The sequence below is a fragment of the Gigantopelta aegis genome, chromosome 3, assembly GCF_016097555.1.
Source record: "Gigantopelta aegis isolate Gae_Host chromosome 3, Gae_host_genome, whole genome shotgun sequence".
Taxonomy (NCBI): Eukaryota; Metazoa; Mollusca; class Gastropoda; order Neomphalida; family Peltospiridae; genus Gigantopelta; species Gigantopelta aegis.
This window is the reverse complement of record NC_054701.1, coordinates 46,141,878-46,162,292: the sequence shown is the minus strand read 5'-3', so window position 1 is coordinate 46,162,292 and position 20,415 is coordinate 46,141,878. Positions and strand designations below refer to the sequence as shown.

Here is a 20,415-nt window from a genome sequence, read left to right as displayed (position 1 = left end):
ATAATATTCCTTCTATCCAGCAAGTGGTAGACATGTTGATACGAAGCAACATTAGATAACTTTAAGAGTATATTTGTTACGCAAACCGCTTATACAACGCCATAAAACCCATGCATTAAAAAAAAATGTTTTGTCATGGCCATGAATATAACATGTGATTTTCGGCAGGTTATATGTTGGTTTTGTTTTGTCTTCTTTTTTAAAAAAGTAAACAGAATAAAAAAATAATTTAATTTCTTTGTGTGTACATAAAATGAGTACTTTTTACTGTAAAAATATATAGTCAATTGACTACTCATAAATCTTCTAACCGCGGGGGTTTAAAATACCAGGTGTATGCTAAACTGTTTTATGTGGTCGTAAATATTTAAACGAAACCGAGTCTTCGTAACCTGTAACGTAGGCGACCCGTTCTTGATGTACTCGTCTGTTTTGACACCGGCGGCTTTAAATTTTAATTTCACACGTGGGTATTGAGAAGCGAGACCGCGGATGCAGGGTTGTGGTATACGCATTTAAAACCAGGCTATTCGTGCGACAGTTCAAAATATGGTTTTACACCTCACGAAAAAGCCCATGCACGTTTTATTTAAAATTGTATTTTTAACACTGTATTAAATTATTGTTAATGGTCACATTTTTGGGGTATTATTTTTGTGCTATTTAAAGAGAGAAATTAAATTTGGCAAGTATGTTAGGTTATCGTATTTAAAAATATACGCATATTATTATCGCCGATGCCATTATCATCACCACCATCATCATCATCATCATATACCATTATGGTGGTGACGAGCATCACTATCGTTACCTACATTATGCATCTAAATATATACCTGTATGAATACTAAATATATACCTGTGTGAATACTAAATATATACCTGTGTGAATACTAAATATATACCTGTATGGATACGAAATATATACCTGTATGAATACGAAATATATACCTATATGAATAATTATTTTTAGTTGTTATTGTTCATTGTTGATCTGAACGCTGAATTCATAGTGGATTACATACTTTTATTTTAAAACAAATATATGTTCATCAAATATTTAAAATTACAGGAAAGGAGACATTTTAGGTAAGTGGATGCAAAGGGAATTATTAGATGTGTTGATTGCAATACATGTACAATCACAACAAATAATTTTATTGCAAAAACGGACATCTGTTAGAAATAAATATCGTATGTCACGATGATGTATCAAGGCACCATATTAAAATGAGCAACAACAACAAAAAGGAGCATAAGTATATTGATAACATTTCAAGCTATTTTACTTTCATTTTCCTAGCATTTTTTTTTCTGTACAATTTAAATTACTGTTAAATATTAACAATAAAATATTAATGTACTCGACGACACCAGACCATATAACTGTTTCTTCTCTATTAGAAAAATAACAGTAATTCTAAGTACGTGTTTTTCGTTAGTCACTTCATTGTATTATGTTATGCAATATATAGATCAAACCGTGGAATTCACGCTATATTGACGTTAACACGAACTAACAGAAACTTAATCGTGCATGGTATACAAAGCTTCATAAACTATTCATAGGTCAACTCTGGTTTTATTAAACATTTACATTTGGTTCTTTTAATTGTTTTAAGTGTACAAAATATATTCGCATTTGTGTAATTTATTTTCATATCAACATTGTTTAAAATGTTAAAGAAAAATAATAGTTAAAAAGATTAAAACGAAACCACATAATTGTTTTGTTGTTACTTATACATTTATTACAAAATATGCTTCATTCTTATTAGTAATAATTATAGACAAAGTAATGTTATATATATCTTATGTAATTGATATATTATACATATTGCCGTTAACAATTTAGCAATTTTTGTTTCAAAATAGGTGTCACCAAATTCAGTTTGTCTGACTTCAACAAAATGCAGTGAATTTAAGGACCATTAAATATGCTACTACCTAAACTAATTTTATTGATTGATTCATTTATTTATTCATTTATTTATTGACGAATAATATTAATAAATATGATGAAACTATTCGCAAAATCTAACTGACACTCATATGTGGCGATTAAAATAATGTACTCTAGTGATGTTAAGTATATTATTTTTGTTATTATTTCTCATCATCATCATCATCATCATCATCATCATCATCATCATCATCATCATCACAATTTACGTCGTCATCACTGTCATCATCGTCAATATATCATATATCATCATATTTATCAACATCGTAATCATCATCATCATCATCATCACAATTTACGTCGTCATCACTGTCATCATCGTCAATATATCATATATCATCATAATTATCAACATCGTAATCATCATCATCGCAATCATTATAGCTGAATATATATAATACATGCATATTTAAAAATATATAATTAATAAATCTGAATAATATACAAAACAAAACCTACCTCCCAGATTTCGTAATCACCATTTCCGTAGACAATTTGTGAAATCTCTCCCACAATTCCTTGCAATCCAGTTCCACCTTTGGGTCGTCGTTCACCTCCACTTCGGGCGGTTCCAAACCCCTCAGCGATCTGAAGTGGTCGGGGTGGGGCATCAAGTCGGCGTGGGTGAGGGGCGAACGCCCCATGCCGTGCTGCAACTTGGGCAGCAGCGACGCCGTCAGTCCCGGGGGCTGCAACGTCATGCCGGGCATGAACGGGGACTGCGCAAACAGCGACCCCATGCCGTAATCCGCAGGCCTGTGGAGTAGAAACGGGTTGAACGCCATTATAGAATCGGTCGCGGACCCGTTGAAAATCATCGGGAGACAAAGTCTCTTTTAAAAAAAGTTCACACTCTATTCTATCTCTATCTTTCACATTACGTTCCGTGAAAATACGCTTCCCAAAACTACATGTGTCACACGATTGTCAGTTTCTAAAACTCGCTCTTGTCTGTCTCGAGTGCGGCTCCCGTCCCATTGGACGGAAGGTCGAGAGGTGACCAACCAGCGTGAAAGGGAGGCGGAGCTTCGTACGCTTTAACGCCAGCAGAGTCTGAAAGCGTGTCGCTTTACACACGTGGAATCGATAGCCCGTTAACTGTAAACTTTGACAGCTGAAAACAAAATCTTTTGAAATAAATAAATATAATTTGTTACTATGGGCCGGTAACAAGCGCTACATAATACAGAATTATGAGTTATGTTTCAAAATGTATTTTATCATAATGAAGAGTTATAAAATAATAATAAACAAAAATAATTGAAAATTCATGTCTGAAGTTGTGATCATTTAAGTTTTAACCACGCCTACAACGAGTTTGATTGACAACAGTCGTGTGTGAAAATTCATCCCTTATGTCGCCAGTGGATTGTGTGCTAAATATGAGAACGTCGCCTGATTTTATTTGATAATGGCTCTGATAAAACGCAAAGGTACACAAAACTGTTTTTCTTAAGCGGGGGTTTTCGGACGCTTTTTTTTTTTTTTTACTTTTACTTTTTTTTAAAACTGTTGTATGTATTCTTCCTTTGTGCTATTTTTTTTACATTTGTTATCAATAAACTCGCAAAAGTAAAAAAAAAAAAAAAAAAGGAAGAGAAAAAGAAATTGGGTCACTGTTCGAAAGCGACAGGCCGACGGCAGACTAGGTTGATTAGTTATTTCAGAGTGGGAGTTTGGTAAGTACAATAGGCGCCAATCTAGCAACGGCGTGCCGTCAAAGTATGCGTAGTATGGCCGCTTGGCGGTCCAGCCGTTGCGCCAGTCGGTCTTCGTATATACTGACATAGCGCGGCGTAACAGTCATGTTTGTTCCTAGGCGACGGGGCAGAAACCCGCGGCGCTGTGGTATAAACCGACATTCGAGTACTCTCGTTTTTCTAGTATACAATGCCATGCGCGATTCGAGAAAACGTAGATGTGAGTGATGGCAAATGTGCTTTAAGGTTTTTAATAATTAGTGGATTTTAAAAAGAAATGAAATCGTCAGGGCAGCAGCTATCTTTTTCTCTCCCTTCCTCTTTGTTTTTGTTTGTCTTTGTTTCTCTGTGTGTCTCACCCCTCTCTACCCTCTCTCTTTCTACCCTCTCTCCTAGTCACTCACTCTCTCTCTCTCTCTCTCTCTCTCTCTCTCTCTCTCTCTCTCTCTCTCTCTCTCTCACGCTCACAATCTCTCTCTTCCTTTCTCTTTCCCTCTCCCTCCCTCCCTCTCTCTCTCCCTCCCTCCCTCTCACAATCTCTCTCTTCCTTTCTCTTTCCCTCTCTCCCTCCCTCCCCCTCTCTCTCTCTCTCACGCTCACAATCTCTCTTCCTTTCTCTTTCCCTCCCTCTCTCTCTCTCCCTCCCTCCCCCTATCTCTCCCTCTCTCTCTCTCTCTCTCTCTCTCTCTCTCTCTCTCTCTCTCTCTCTCTCTCTCTCTCTCTCTCTCTCTCTCTCTCACCACGTTGGTATCCTGGATCCCCATTCGGTTTGGGTACACATGAACAAATTCTGGATATTGCAGAGTTTATATCAACAAGAAGCGTGTTTAAACCTACCTACAAACTTTTAAACCTTTTTTCTTACTGATATGATATGTAATAAATAAAATACTACATGACTAAGTGATTGAGTGTAAGATCCCACTTATCTTACACCTAATTGTTAAAAAAAAAAACCCACATACCCAATTCGTTTTTTGCTCGTTAGTTACGTTTTTGAAACAACCCTTAAGATGAATGGTATATCTAAATGCCAGTTATGTAGTATTCTCTGTTCATCATTTGTCGAAAAAGAGGAAAAACCACAAATCCATCCTGTTAGTATATGGTAGCAGGAACTGCATACCTTCGTATTGGCAACAAATGTTGCATGTCGTCTAAGAGCATTCCTACAGTTCCACTTGTAGTAACGATTTGAGTACACCACCGGTGTGTATTGTGAGATAGCCTAATTAGTTCGACTTGCAAGTTACACACTGCAAGCTAAGAGGGAACTGAAACTATTAGATTATAGTTCCACTTCTACGACTACTCTTTTACCTAGCAATATTCTGTCCATCGAACCCCGGTATCTGCCAGAGGTTTGTTTGTGTATGTTACACGCCTGCCTTTTTGTGTTACCAACAGTAAATGTATTTTGTTTGTTTGCCTATAAACAGGTTTGTTTGTACATGTTAATTGCCTGCTTTAGATCGTTATTATAGGCCATACTGTGTGAACGTACCTTTATTATACTAAATGATTGCGCACAATTTATGCTCGGAGCGACTGAACGCAGAGAAATAATTTGAGGTGGCAATTAGTTTCTGTTTGTTTGTTTGTTAGTCTGTCTGTCTGTATGGTTGCCCGTGTGTCTGTCAATTTATTTATTTATTTTATTTATTTATACATTTATATATATATATATATATATATATATATATATACATATATACATTACATACATACATACATACATACATACATACATACATTTAGTCAGTCAGTCAGTCAGTCAGTCAGTCAGTCAGTCATTTATTAATTCATATATTTATTTATTTATTTATTTATTTATTTATTTACAGAGTCAATTTTATAATTGTCGTGTTATGTCAATACCACAATGACACACTGACATCCAATAGCCGATGGTTAATAAATCAGTGTGCTCTAGTGGTGTCGTTAAACAACAAAAAAACACTTTAATTTTAAACAATGACACAATAAGATAAAAACCTATAATCATGGAAGACCACTAAGAGTTGTTGGTAAATCATGCTTGTTTAGTCGTAAACTCAACAACAACAACAACAAAATATGACATCACCAGTTATTCCCTTGGACCGTTCATATATATATATATATATATATATACTAATATATATCTACATACACGTAAATAAAATCTGAAATGCCAGCAGTCGAACAGAAAACAGCTTGGCGCCGGACCACCCCGGGTGAACGCACAATTTTCTCGCCTTATGAGTACAGCCAGAAACCTTTAGTTCAGTTTACTACACACTGTCACAACCAGTTCACTACTGCATTGAGTTACATTCCGCGAGTAACAGGCTAAATTCCCTTTAGTCTTCGCACAATTTGCTTTGAGGGGTTTCCCACTCACCTTATTACGTTTGGTCATGGTTTAGTGAGATAACCGATTGAAATATAAGGTGCAGACAGTCACGAGGAAACTGGTTGTACAGTACCGTATATAACCGAAAAAAATGTGTTCAAAACGGGTCCAAAAAAATAATATTAGACGTCTGTGTAGTGGCCTTACACCTACCCATTGAGCCATTAAACATGCTCTGGGTGTGAGCTGGTACCGGGATGCGAACCCAGTACCTACCTACTTAAATCAGATCGTTTAACCACTACACCATCGAGGCCGGAGTATAAATATTTTACTCTGGGAGCTGGTACCAGGATGCGAACCCAGTACCTACCAGCCTTAAGTCCGAACCCGGTGTAATTATTATTATTGTTTGTTTTTTTTTACACTGGTCTTATTTATTAAAGAACGTGCCCTATAATCAGTACAGTGGAGTCCACAAAACCACAAACAAGTAATTCGGTAGTCCACGAGAACTGCGAGGGCGACGAAAATCGGAGATTTATCTAAACTGACAGCCCACTCAAGCCCGGAACACGGGTGCCCTGGGCCGTAAATTGAACTGGCGACACCGTAAATGAAATGGGCGGGGCGTCGTAAAATGGCATGAGACTGAGCGACACTCTCGAGTTGTACGTACACCGTACGCGACGATACCCGAGTGTTTGTCCCGTATGTTACCCAGCGGCAAGGTCCCTCGTTGTGTCTCAGAGAGAGAGAGAGAGAGAGAGAGAGAGAGAGAGAGAGAGAGAGAGAGAGAGAGAGAGAGAGAGAGACAGAGAGAGAGACAGAGAGAGAGAGACAGAGAGAGAGAGAGAGACAGAGAGACAGAGAGAGAGAGAGAGAGAGAGACGAGAGAGAGATAGAGAGAAGGAGAGACGACAGAGACAGAGAGAGGAAAGAGAGAGACAGAGAGAGAGATAGCGACCAGAGAGAGGAAGAGACAGAGATGAGAGAGAATCGAGATAGCGAGATGAGAGAGAGAGGCATCAGAGAGAGAGAGAGACAGAGAGAGAGGACAAGAGAGGAGAGAGAGGAGAGAGACCGGAGAGAACAGAACGAGAGGGAGAGAAACAGAGAGAGAGAGAGAGAGGATAGAGAGAGAGAGAGAGAGAGAGAGAGACACACCACACCATAGAGAGAGAGAGAGAGAGAGAGAGAGAGAGTTCGAGATGAGAGACAACGACGGAGAGAGACGAAGAATACCGCTTCAGAGAGAGCACCTCACGATAGAGAGAGAGAGAGAGAGTGACAAGAGATTCGGATCATAGACTATAGGGATAGATGATAGATAGGAAGAGAGATAGGAGACATCCTCAGACCAGAGCAGAGATATAGAGAGAGAGAGAGATAGAGAGAGAGAGAGACAGGCTAATGATCTTGTTGCTGCCTCGTATCACAATCTAAAAGGAGCAACGAGTGCCCGAATACGTCAAGTACACGGGAAAAAAGCAGCGGCGACTAGCGACCCGCAAAAACGTTAAACTATAATGATTATCGGCTAATACTCGGCGGTAGTTAAAGGGGCACTGTCAGATTTGAGGTTCACCTGTTTGGGAACATTTCAATTACAGTGCAGTGTTTAAATAAACAAACTGAAATTTTAAATGCTGTTTTACTAAACAAATCAGTTCCATTTAGTTTTATTGCGAAAATAATCTGATAGGGGATGGTATCATCGCAGGTAAAATGATAATTATGCGCTATGTTCCTTAATCTCAACGGGTATTCAAGTGACGTCATAGTTTGATTCCTAATCAAAGTATATTTATTAATTACTTTCTCTTTTGAACAAGAAACTTTGAAACAGTGAAAAATGCATGTACATATGTTGAAAATACTAAATGAAGACATTAGACATATGACATATTAGACATTGGTTTTGAAATACAACGAATTTATTTTTAAAAGAAGCCATGGTTATTAAAGGCACATTACCATAGTTAATGTGCCATATTTCTTTATTTTCACTTTTTTTTGCTGTGATAAATACTAAAAAGTAATCTGTCCTACACAAAATATTTGCACAATTACAGTAACTCAATAACAGTAATATTGTAGTGTGTTGTCACTAGGCGTAATTAGTGGTTTCCTTAATAATTCTGCATGAGAGAATGTAAACAGAAAACTATGTCAGCCAGTTCTTCTTTTGGGGTGGGAAAATGAATGTGATTAATGTGACGTCACGCATTTAACTTGTCGGCCATTCCCATATTTCCCAATAAATTATGTTGTTGTTGTTGTTGTTGTTTTTCTACAAGTAAATGAAATCATTTGGTTGTAATACTTTTATGGGCATGTTGTTCAAGGAATAAACTTTACATTTTAAAATCAATTTTAAATAAATTTTGGCCATTATGCAATTTTGATGCAATCTCCTTTAAATCTCAGCGAAGTACTTCTTTTTTCTTTTTTTTCTTTTTTTTCTTTTTTTTGTTGTTGTTATTTTCTCAGTCAGTATTACCATATGTTAGACATTCATACTGTGTGCTGGGGTGTCGCTAAACAACCAATCCCTGCAAAATAAACTTGCACCAAGGTACACCGTTTTAAACATAACAAGCAGAAAGATGTCTTGGAGCGGTATCGCAATAAACACGTCGTCTGGGCACATTATAAAGCCCCACAGACCGAAGATCGCATCAACGATGCCACCAAACCGATAAAATAAACCACCTAAAACTGAAACGAAACGCCGAAACTATCCGTTCGACAGGGGAGAAAAAAAAAAAAAGAGAGAGAGAAAAGAGAGAGAAAAAAAGCGTTAGAGACAATTATTACGACAGAATATGAAAATAAGATCACCATTTCCTCTACAAACAGCGCCTAGGTAGCTCCCCGACAAGCCGAAAACATAACATCCTGCGTTTATATTGTTTCATATTCCAATAATGGGAGACAATAGTTTAGATTATGGCCGCCCGTTATCAGATATCGCGCCTAAATCCCGCCTCGGCGTCTGCTTCTTGCAGTGGTTTTCGCAGGAAGTGACGGAGGCAAATGGGCGCCCTCTGTCGGCGCGCCCGGCCCCAGGCGATTATCGGCTGGCAAACGTGTATACAGTACCGGGACGATTTCAAGAGGTTGAATCGAGAGGTTAAATAGCTTAAAGCTGTTTATGTTACTTGTTTCATTTTTTATTTTTTTTTATGTTTTATGTTATGTTATTTTATTTTATTTTATTTTATTTTATTTTATTTTATTTTATTTTATTTTGTTTTGTTTTGTATATTTTTCAAAAATTGAGTTTGTTTTGTTTTGTTTTATTTAATTTTAATGTATTTAAAACAATGATAATTCATCACGTTTTTAATTAAATATAATTTATACCAACAATTTATATTATTGTCATATCCATTAATTCATGTCATTTTATTTTAGTCCTGTTGTTCTGTAAATAGAAACTTATATACATAAGGTTTATGTTTTTGTTCTGTGTAATTGAAATGCCTTTTAAAACATTAGAGATTCTACCAACCTGTCAATAAGTTACGTAATTGTTTTCGTGTACATTCTACTTCAATACAGCGCATAGTATTATACAAGGCACCAGAGGCTTAGCCACGAAAATATATGGTGGGGTGGGTGCTTATTAAAAAAAAAAAAAAAAAAACCCAAGCGAATATATTGCCATAATTTAATTTATTTTAAAGTAGACCAATCACATACATGTAGGGCGGGACGTAACCCAGTGGTAAAGCGCACGCCTAATGCGCGGTCGGTCTAGGATCGATTCCAGTCGGTGGGCCCAATGGGCTATTTCTCGTTCCAGCCAGTGCACCACGACTAGTATATTAAAAGCCGTGGTATGTGCTATCCTGTTTGTGCAGGGCCGTAACTAGGATTTATTATTATTATTATTATTATTTTTTTTTTTTGGGGGGGGGGGGTGGGGGGTGGGGGGTGGGCAGTTGAGTAGTTAATAGTCTAAAACTCCTTAAACGGTTAAGAAGATGGTGCATATAAAATATCCCTTGCCTTATTTGGAAAAATGTAGCGGGTTTCCAATGATGACTACGAGTCAGAATTACCAAATGTTTGGCATCCAATAGCCGATGATTGATTAATCGTTAAACAATTTTTTTTTTTAACTAGCAGAACCTAACAAACACTGCCAAAATTAACCACCGAGCATGGCAAAGTTTGGCAGACTAATGCTAGTCTCAGACTACCAACTGTCACGACGGAGTTGACCAACTCGTCGATCTCTCGACTTCTACGACTGTCCAGTTGCTAGTCTGATCGCTTTTACAACTCGATTCTCGTCGTATACAACACCTACGACGGATTAGTTGTTAATTTGAGGGCACCCGTCGTAAGTGGGGAGTTGGAGAAATTTCAACGAAACTGTCGAGTTAGCCAACTCCGTCGTGACAGTTGATAGTCTAACCCTAGTATAAAATCACAGCAAATGAAATGAAAGATGTTAGGCACGGAATGTTATCGCTACCTAGACACATCAATCTGTCAGTCAGAAAGACAAGGACTGGGATGTGAAAGTAGACAGCCTGGGAAGAAATGAGATGGAATTCAAAGGAGAGAAAGGAAAGAGGGCAGAGGGATACATAGAAAAATAGGAAAAAAATCATCGACTATTGGGTGCCAAACATTTGTTAGTTTTGACTTATAGTCTTAGAGAGGAAACCCACTACATCTTTCCATTAGTAGCATGGGATCTTTTATATGCACCATCCCACAGACATACCACGGCCTTTGATATACCAGTCGTGGTGCACTGGATGGAGCGAGAAATAATGTTTCGAGTGTTGCATTTTAATTTTACTGTCTTGTTTTTTGTTTTATAAAATAGAAAGTGTAATTTATTAAAATTACATACGTAATATTTTTCCCCTTCAAATAATTATATATATCAAATACGTCAAATGGCTGTACATTTTATTTATTTCATTTTCTTATGCGCTTATATCCAGTTAAGGTTCTAGTACTCCGTCTTGTACAAACGTCTCAACTATCTGGACTCAATATCAAGAACTGAAGCTAAAAAAGGTTTGTTAGATAAAAAAAAATCCAGAACTGAAGATAAAAAAGGTTTGTGAGATAAAAAAAATAAAAAAATCTTTGGAGTTGGAGCAGGTACTGGGATACGAACCAAGCACCCTTCGGCTCAACCACTTCGTCATCTAAATCAATGAGCCGCGAGTGTGACGTGATAACCGATGTTTGCGTGTGTGTGTAACTTGACAGACAAAGTGAGGCGTCTTTGTATATACCTGGCTGGCAGTCGGAGAAAGAGAAATCGATCAATACCAGGTGGGCTGTGTTTTCTCTGACGTCATTTCAACCGCTGGCGATTAAAATGGAGTAACATCCCTTAGAACAGCAACCAATTTAATTTACAGCTATCATTACTTTTCTGTTGTATTATTTCATAAGAGGCTGGTTTTGTTTTATTTTGGATTAAAAAAAAAAAAACAACAGAAAAACACAGAGATAAAACAAAAATCTGGTTAATAATCAAATATGTTTTAACACATATAAACTATTTAAATAATAAGTATTATTATTATATTATAAATTATAGGCTAATTATTAATAGAATAATAGTGATTAAGCCAGATTTCATATTAACAGAATAAAAGACACGATTGTTATTATAGATGCTGTGTAACACGCAATGTATACCTTTTAAGATTATTATTTAGGGCCATGGTGATAATTTCTCATACAATAAAATAATTTAACATTATTTATATTAACAACGCATTTGATAATTCTGACATAAAGTCTCGCTATATGTTTCTGTTAGCAGCAAGGAATTTATTTAAATGCACTTTCTAAGAGACAGGACAGCACGTTCCACAGTTTTTGATATGGCTGGGAGGTGCACAGCGTGTCTCAAACCTTAGGACATTTGTACGATGACGATCATAAACAGGCTTGTGTGTGTGCCTGTGTACGCGTGCGTGTGTGTGTGTGTGTGTGTGTGTGTGAAGGCTTACGCACCGTCGTTTTGTTTGGTAAACCTAATACTCAAGAAGCACCATTTCAAGCACAGTAAAACGCATAACCACCTCTCCATCCAGAAACTTATATAGCCCACCCCACCCCCGTCATTTGTCAAACTCAAGATCCACCCTGCTATTAACAACCATTTGTATAACTTCTCTGGATGACCCTTTTCGACCGATATTAATAACCTGTGGATGTTTATATTTAATACTCTAAAGGAAAATACCAAATTGGGCAAAGTTTCATTATTTTAGTTTTAGTTTTGGCAGCAACCTGCTGACTAGGGCCTAATTTACAAATATATCTTATGCTCTGCTAGACAACAAAGTATCCTCTTTGCAAGTATTTTAGCACTGCACTGCGAGATCGCAAAGTTGCGAGAGTTTAGTGAATTAGGCCCCAGATAATCAGTAGCCTTTGTAACGGTAACCTGATTGAAGATGACTTACACTTTGTTTTGTATTGTCAATCCTACAATGATTTGCGTGTTAAATATATCAAAACTTATTATTGGAAGAAAACCATCTACATTCAAATTAATTTAGTTACTTAGTATACAAAATGTTAAGCAGCTACGTAAACTAGGAAGATTTCTTGTCGAAGCTACTAATCGTAGATAACTGTCTATTTTATAGTCTGTCTACACCCTTAACTTTATAACGTAATAAATAAAACTATCTGTCTGTATCCTTAAAGGGACATACTCTAGTTTTTAAACACTAAGGCATAGTTTACACTAATAGAGCCATTTGTGATCACTGAAATCAAACATTACTTATATTTTATTGTTTTGATAATTCAGTTCCGTACAACTGAAGTGTTTCTGGTCATCCTAGTGTTACTAATAGCCACAAAAGGCATTTTTTTTATATATATCTTTTAAAACGCGCGTGTATTTGAGAAATAACAGTTAAGAGTCGAATGTTTTGTCTATTTTTTAACGATATTTCACCGTTTCAACGCCACAGACTCTTGTTTCACTCTCTTGTAACGTTATCCAAATGTGTTACAGGTTTATGACTTAACCAAACTTAGTGTCCATTTTACGGGTTGAAACTAGGGTATGCGCCTTTAATTTCTTGTGAACAATTGTGTCCATTCTAGTACGTTCTTCTAACTTGTACATGTACCGTTATACATTATATCTTATTACTAAGAAACTGTATAGTGAATTGCACGTCGCCATTACAATATTGAAGTAAAGTGTGTTTTGTTTAACGACACCACTAGATTATATTGATTAATTGGATGCCATGTGGTAATTCTGACTCATAGTCATCAGAGGGAACCCGCTACATTTGTCCTAATGCAGCAAGGGATTTTTTTATATGCATTCTCCCACAGACAGGGAAGCACATACCACGATCCTTGACCAGTTGCAGTGCACGGGTTGGAACAAGAAAAAAAACATGAAGTAAAGTAAATCGAATGTACATGCCTGTAAGCAGTTTGCTTTGGTAAATAAAATGACTTCTGGAAAGGTAATCCTCTTAACAATCTACGAGTCTTATATTTAATGTCCATCTTTACTTAAAGGGAAATTCCTGACTTTGCTGCAATTTTTAAGATGTTATCGACTAACAGAGACTTTTTAACGATTGTAATTACATAGGAAATATATTTTTCTGCGTAAAATATTAGTGGCTGTATATTAAACGTGTTTCTGATCGTTGTAATATTTGTACTAGGTTAAATTTCATTTTATTTCCTAAAACATTTTAATTTTTTGTACGTACGAAATTATTTGAAAACAAAATCCAGTTTGGGCTTTTTACAAATATTAAGACGACCAGAAACACATTAAATATACAGACATTGATATTCTAAACAAGAAAATATATTTAATATGTAAGTTTAATCGTAGAAATATTTTATTAGTCGGAAACATCTTACAATACAGCAAACTCAGGAATGTCCCTTTAAGAACAACCACACTTTTAAATTTGTTTTTAAACTTGATAAAATAAAATAAAAATAAAATCTTCTTGATAAGAAATCTACAATGTAATTTGATATTCTGACTATACGTTTGTTTTGTCGTGAGAACGACTGGGAGTGGGAGTTGTGCATATGCGAACCGTCAAGCTAATCTATTGATCCAAGTGGAAAGATCTATACCTACCTGTAATTGCAAACGAAGCCTATAATGAGCGTCAGAAAACACGCTGATATCTTTCATTGGTTGTCCGAATGCTATCTACAGTCTTGGGGCCATGACGAAAATTGGAAATCCAACTCGCACTGATTTTATTATAACTGTTGCAAAAACATTTCGATAATATATTCCAGTTTTCGTGTGGTTCTTCTTGGACATTAAATATATGACCGTTACAATCATCGCCTGATCCGGCCCGTTGTATGTTGTATTAAATGAAAGAGGCGTTATATAATATTTTAGCAAAGAAAATGACATGAATGCTTCTTTTAACTCCTATAGAACAACACCAAGCACTATTCTATATGCAATCGGCCTAGGTGGCGCAGTGGTTAAGCCATCGGACTACAGGCTGGTAGGTACTGGGTTCGGATCCCAGTCGAGGCATGGGATTTTTAATCCAGATACCGACTCCAAACCCTGAGTGAGTGCTCCGCAAGGCTCAGTGGGTAGATGTAAACCGCTTGCACCGACCAGTGATCTATAACTGGTTCAACAAAAACCATGGTTTGTGCTATCCTGCCTGTGGGAAGCGCAAATACAAGATCCCTTGCTGCATATCGTAAAAGAGTAGCCTATGTGGCGACAGCGGGTTTCCTCTAAAAAAACAAAAAAACAGTGTCAGAATGACCATATGTTTGACGTCCAATAGCCGATGATAAGATAAAAAATCAATGTGTTCTAGTGGCGTCGTTAAATAAAACAAACTTTACTCTTTTTTTAATTCTATATGCACTTCTCCACAGGTAGAAGACACAGATCACGACCTATGATATATCAGTTGTTTCTTCCATCTGAGATGATGAAAAACAAGTAACGGTAAACAAGGCACTAGACAGAAATTCATGGAATCAACCACTATTTTGTCAAATGTCCATTCGACTGCATTGTGCAGAGATACAGCCCTGACCATGTATTACGGTTTTATAGTTCAGATTTGATACATTTTAAACTACGGCTATTTGGTGTTTAACACATGGACTTAGTCTACACTTAGTCTAGATAGCACGTAAAGAAACTTTAATTCTAAAGACAACTTTTTTATGTACTCAAAGACAAACCAATATATAGAATAGCCTTTGATGTTAAAGATTAGTGGCTAGTGAAATATTCGTCAATCTTAGCCCAGTGAAGTGGGCTCTCACCCTGAGTTGGAGCCGGAACTGATACACGAACCCAGCGCCTACCAGACGTAAGCCCATATCTTAACCATTGTGCATCAAATAACCGATGATCAGTAATCAGTTTGCTTTTGTGGTGTCATTAAACAAAACACACTTTAACTTTAAAATCGGATATTAATGGATCTACGTGGATCCTGGGAAGGGGAAGAAGGATTTCTACAATCTGTTACATACATCTCTTCTTACATTCGCGCTATTTACCTCAACCACCCAACTAACCCGACTGACCAACCAATAGATCGACCGACCAACAATTCATCCATCTATCCTTCCGTCACTCCATCCATTTATCCAAACCCGCTCATCCATCCATCCATCCATCCATCCATCCATCCATCCATCCATCCATCCATCCATCCATCCATCCATTCATCAATCCATCAATCCATCCATCCATCCATCCATCCATCCATCCAACCAACCAACCAAACATCCATCCAACCATCCAACAAGCCAACCGTTCATCCACCTATCCATCAACCACCAACCATCCATACAACAACCAACCATCCATCCAACCAACCATCCAACCATTCATCCACCTATTCACCATGCACCATCTATCCATTCACCCATCCACCCACCATTCATCCATCTATCCACCATCCACCATTGATCCATCCATCCATTCACCCATCCACCCATTCATCAAACTAACTAACATGTGTTGTCTACCTAACATCCTACCAAACGACCAACCCACCAATATAACATATACGCGTCTATCTGATTTCGACGACTGACGCGACCTAATGTTTGTCCATATACCATCACTAATCCAACTAATCGCAAACTCACACCACTTTCATCTGTCATGCCCTGACCTCCACCCCATCTCTGTCTGTCTCTTTTTTTCTCCCTTTCTTTCTCTCTGTATATCTGTATCTGTCTCTCTCTCTGTCTGCAGCTTTCTCTCTGTCTCGCTCTGTATCTGTCTCTGTCTGTCGCTCTCTCTCTCTCTGTCTGCCTGCACCCCCCCTCTCTCTCTCTCTCTCTCTCTCTCTCTCTCTCTCTCTCTCTCTCTCTCTCTCTCTCTCTCTCTCTCTCTCTCTCTCTCTTTCTTTGTAGCGCGCACACACACACACACACACTCGCCGATCAAACCCGACCCGTGTTACCCACCTTTCATTACACAGGTTTACTTAGGATTTCGCCATTGCAAAAGCTCTAGTCTTGGACGCATTAGCGACGACAAGGGCAACAGAAACCCACCGACTCCAGGCTGGCGGCGGCATCTTTGTTGGAACCTTCACTGGGGACATATCTGTTTGTCGCCCACAAAGGGAGAAAACAGGCCAACACTTTGAAGGTTTGTAACGAATGCACTGTCATAGGATGGGATTGCCCGGGACATGAAAAAGACCATGTTGATTTTTCAATTAGTACGTGAAGTACTTGTCGCCGATTCAGACTGTTCGTCACAGCATCGACTCCGTGGGTATTATCTGGTCCGGTGTTAGACTTGTGTACCCATTCGAAGGTCATTCGGTGTAGCGGGACACTAACTAACAATGGCTTTCATTAGGTGTGTTTATCTTGTTTAAACATCTTCATTACAAAACAACATAACGGTAAAGGTGGAAAAAATGAGAGTGGTATTAGTTGAGCGACACCTCGGTTTATTTAAACTACAGCTATTTTTGGTTTCAAAAGGTTCAGCGGGGTTCTAGGATCGATTCCCGTCGGTGGGCCCATTGGGTTATTTCTCGTTCACGCCAGTGCTCCACAACTAGTGTAACAAGTTTGTTTTGTTTAACGACACCACTGGAGCACATTGATTAATTAATCATCGGCTATTGGATGTCTAATAGTGTAACAAAGACCGTAGTACATATATATATATATATATATATATATATACTATTCTCTCTGTTGGATAGTGGACATAAAATACGCCTTGCTAGTATTCGAAAAGAGTAGCCCATGGAGTGACTGCGGTGGGATTTTTTCTCGCATTATATGTGTTGTCCTTAACCATATGTCCGACCTCATATAACCATAATTAAAATGTGATGATCATTAAATAAAGCATTTCTTTTCTCTTTTTTGTTAAAGGTTCAGACATTCGGTCTTTGATATACCAATCATGGGATATTGGTTGTCGAATCGTAAAGAAGACAACGGCATGGTATTTAACTACTAAGGTTAAAAACAATGTCTTAGGCGTGTAATCCAGGGTTTTAGGCTTCCTCACAACACAGATGTTAAAACAGGGAAGTAGTAGCAGGTAATGGGAAATTTTAGTTATTTTGAAGAAGAAGAAGAAACAGAGGAAAAAGGAGGATGGGAAGAAGGAGGAAGAGGTGAAGAAGAACCAATTTTTTTAAAGAAGATGATGATAATGATGTTGTTGTTGATGACGATGATGATGAATAAGATGATGATGTTGATGATCATGATGAATAAGATGATGATGTTGATGATCATGATGAATAAGATGATGATGTTGATAATAATGTTGATGATGAATAAGAAGATGATGTTGATGATGATGATGATAGATAATGATGAAGATGAATAAGATGATGATGTTGATGATGATGATGATGAATAAGATGATGATGCTGATGAATAAGATAATGATGATGATGATGTTGATGATGATGATGAATAAGATGATGATGATGTTGGTGATGATGATGATGATGATGATGATGATGACGACGATGGAGGAGGAGGAAGAGAAGAAAAAGAAGCAGTGGACCACTCCCAGCTTTTGATACCCATCACCACCATATCACTAATAACAGTAATAAAACTAATAACGACGACGACAACTAAATACGATCATCGTCAGTGAAGTACAATTTGAATATTATACTCTTCAAAAAAAGAAACGCAAAAGGGTACAAATGGGTTATAACTCCGATTTTATGTTTCCTACCGGTTCATGCTTTGTGAATATAAGGTCATTGCATGTCCCAAACACATTCCCACGGTTACATTCGATAAAACGCAGCTACTGTACAATAAAGTTCCAAAATGTGAATGTGCAAACCATGTCACCACTGCACGTGCGTTGTCTGCACGTGTAACATGACAGTGAAAAGTGCATGTTCGCTTGCCTGATCTGGCCGACAGTTGATCCAGACATGCCACGTCTCAGTGAACCGCAGAGAAACCATGCCATCGGCCGAGGAGGCGAATCCAGAACGGCCGTTGCCAGGGCATTCCATGTGTCCCCAAATCTCCAGACTGTGGGACCATTACCAGCAACATGGATCAAACACGTACCCTCCCTAGATCCGGTCGACGGGTCACTACCTGGGCAAGACCGCTACATCCGGGTACGCCACCTTCGGGAACGATTGACTACTGCCACCCCACTCCACAGCCGCAGCAATACCAGGTTTGCGCAGGATATCCGACCAGACCGTACGGAACCGCCTACGTGAGGTAGAATTCGTGCCATCCAGTTCGAGGTGTCATCTCTTAACACCACAACACCGTCGACTCCGACTGAGTGACGATTCATCGACAATGGCCTCAACTGCGATGGGAGATGTGGTCAGTGACGAGTCCCGATTTCTGCTCCGACGTCATTATGGACTTGTCGCGTATAATACGTCGTGGTGAACGTTATGCGGCAAACTGCGTGCAATAGTGACAGACAGGTGTGGGCAGCCATCTCACACACTGGCAGAACTGACCTGGTCCACGTGCAGGGCAACCTGAATGCACAGGGCCTACATTGACCAGATCCTCCGGCCACACATCGTTTCCAGTTATGGCCAACGCCAACGCAGTGTTCCAGACAACGCCAGGCCTCACACAGCACATCCAACGGCTTTCCTACAGAACAACAACATTAATGTCCTTCCTTGGCCATCGATATCACCGGATTTGAACCCAATTGAGCATCTATGGGAACGAGTTGACCGACGACAGCGACAACAAGACCCTGCCCGAGCTGGCAGCATCTTGCAGAACCATCCCCCGGGACGTCATCCGTACTCTGGTTGCTTCAATGGGCAGGCGGTGCCAGGCAGTTGTCAACACACGCGGAGGCCACACCCGGTATTGACTCCAGATGACCTTGACCTTGGTGGTGTGTCCTATCACTTACTCACAATGGACTAGAGTGAATTGTGAACAATCCTGCAACATTTGGTAATTATTGGACTCGCCATTCAATAATGAAATCAATTCTCCAAATGTTACGACAATGTGGTTTTGCGTTTCTTCTTTTGAAGAGTATACTTTATATAATACTGCCTTAATATTAAATAGTGACTACAGATGTGGCAACGATTGATGCTAGGCCAGATTGACCTGCTACTCTTTCTCTCACGATTACCTTTGAGGGGAAGTAAACAATGAAGAAAGAAGGGACGGGGATGGAAAAAGAAAACAAGAAAAAACCCACACCCTGAAACAATTGTGATATTAAGGTGTAGGAAATGACTTTCATTGTATCAGGCATTACGCATTTTCTGTTGTAGACAAACATGAACAGATACAAAGCTCTATGTACAAAGACCAATCTAAATCCAATAATTATGTCTACGAACTCCATTGTTTGATCAAAAGAAAACCTCTTTGTTTTGAACTGAGTAATCTTGTGTAAAATAGGTTTCACTTTATTGTGTATTTTTAAAAACGAAATCCCCAGAAACTTGGCGAAATTGGCATGATGAGGCTACAAAGTATACCTGTCGGTGAAACAAACAAAGGTCTGTTTCATAATTAGTCGTGTACATTACACAGCCTGTTGTCATGAAATTACCGGCCATTGTGTCGCTAATAACCATAAACATGGGTGAAATATCGCAATTTGTCAGTTCAGTCGTTTAAAGAGAAATTTATAATCCTGCCACCGAAAACCTGATTATTCTTCGTATATTAACGGGTATGATCTCTGGACGTTAATAGCGCGATTAATTTATATAAATAATTTATTATCTCCGTGTCTTTTGTAACATAATCCAAGACTCAGAGTGGGCTGTAGATTACTTAAACAAGACGCTAATATACGTCTGTGATATGGAGTGAACGAGTGGGTGATTCGTTTCATGTTTTTGAGCCTGGTTTCCATAAACTATGTAGTAGTCCGCACACATTAGCGCGTC

General features: G+C 38.3%; 1 protein-coding gene across 1 annotated transcript in view; it reads right to left on the bottom strand.

The window, feature by feature from the left end:
* Nucleotides 1-2,781, bottom strand: part of LOC121390555 (optomotor-blind protein-like) — a 53,004-nt gene extending 50,223 nt beyond the window's left edge. Inside the window, exon 1 of the mRNA XM_041522400.1 lies at nucleotides 2,423-2,781. Coding sequence (XP_041378334.1) covers nucleotides 2,423-2,781 — 359 coding nt within the window. The remainder of the gene's footprint in view (nucleotides 1-2,422) is intronic.
* Between the last annotated feature and the right edge of the window lie 17,634 nt (nucleotides 2,782-20,415).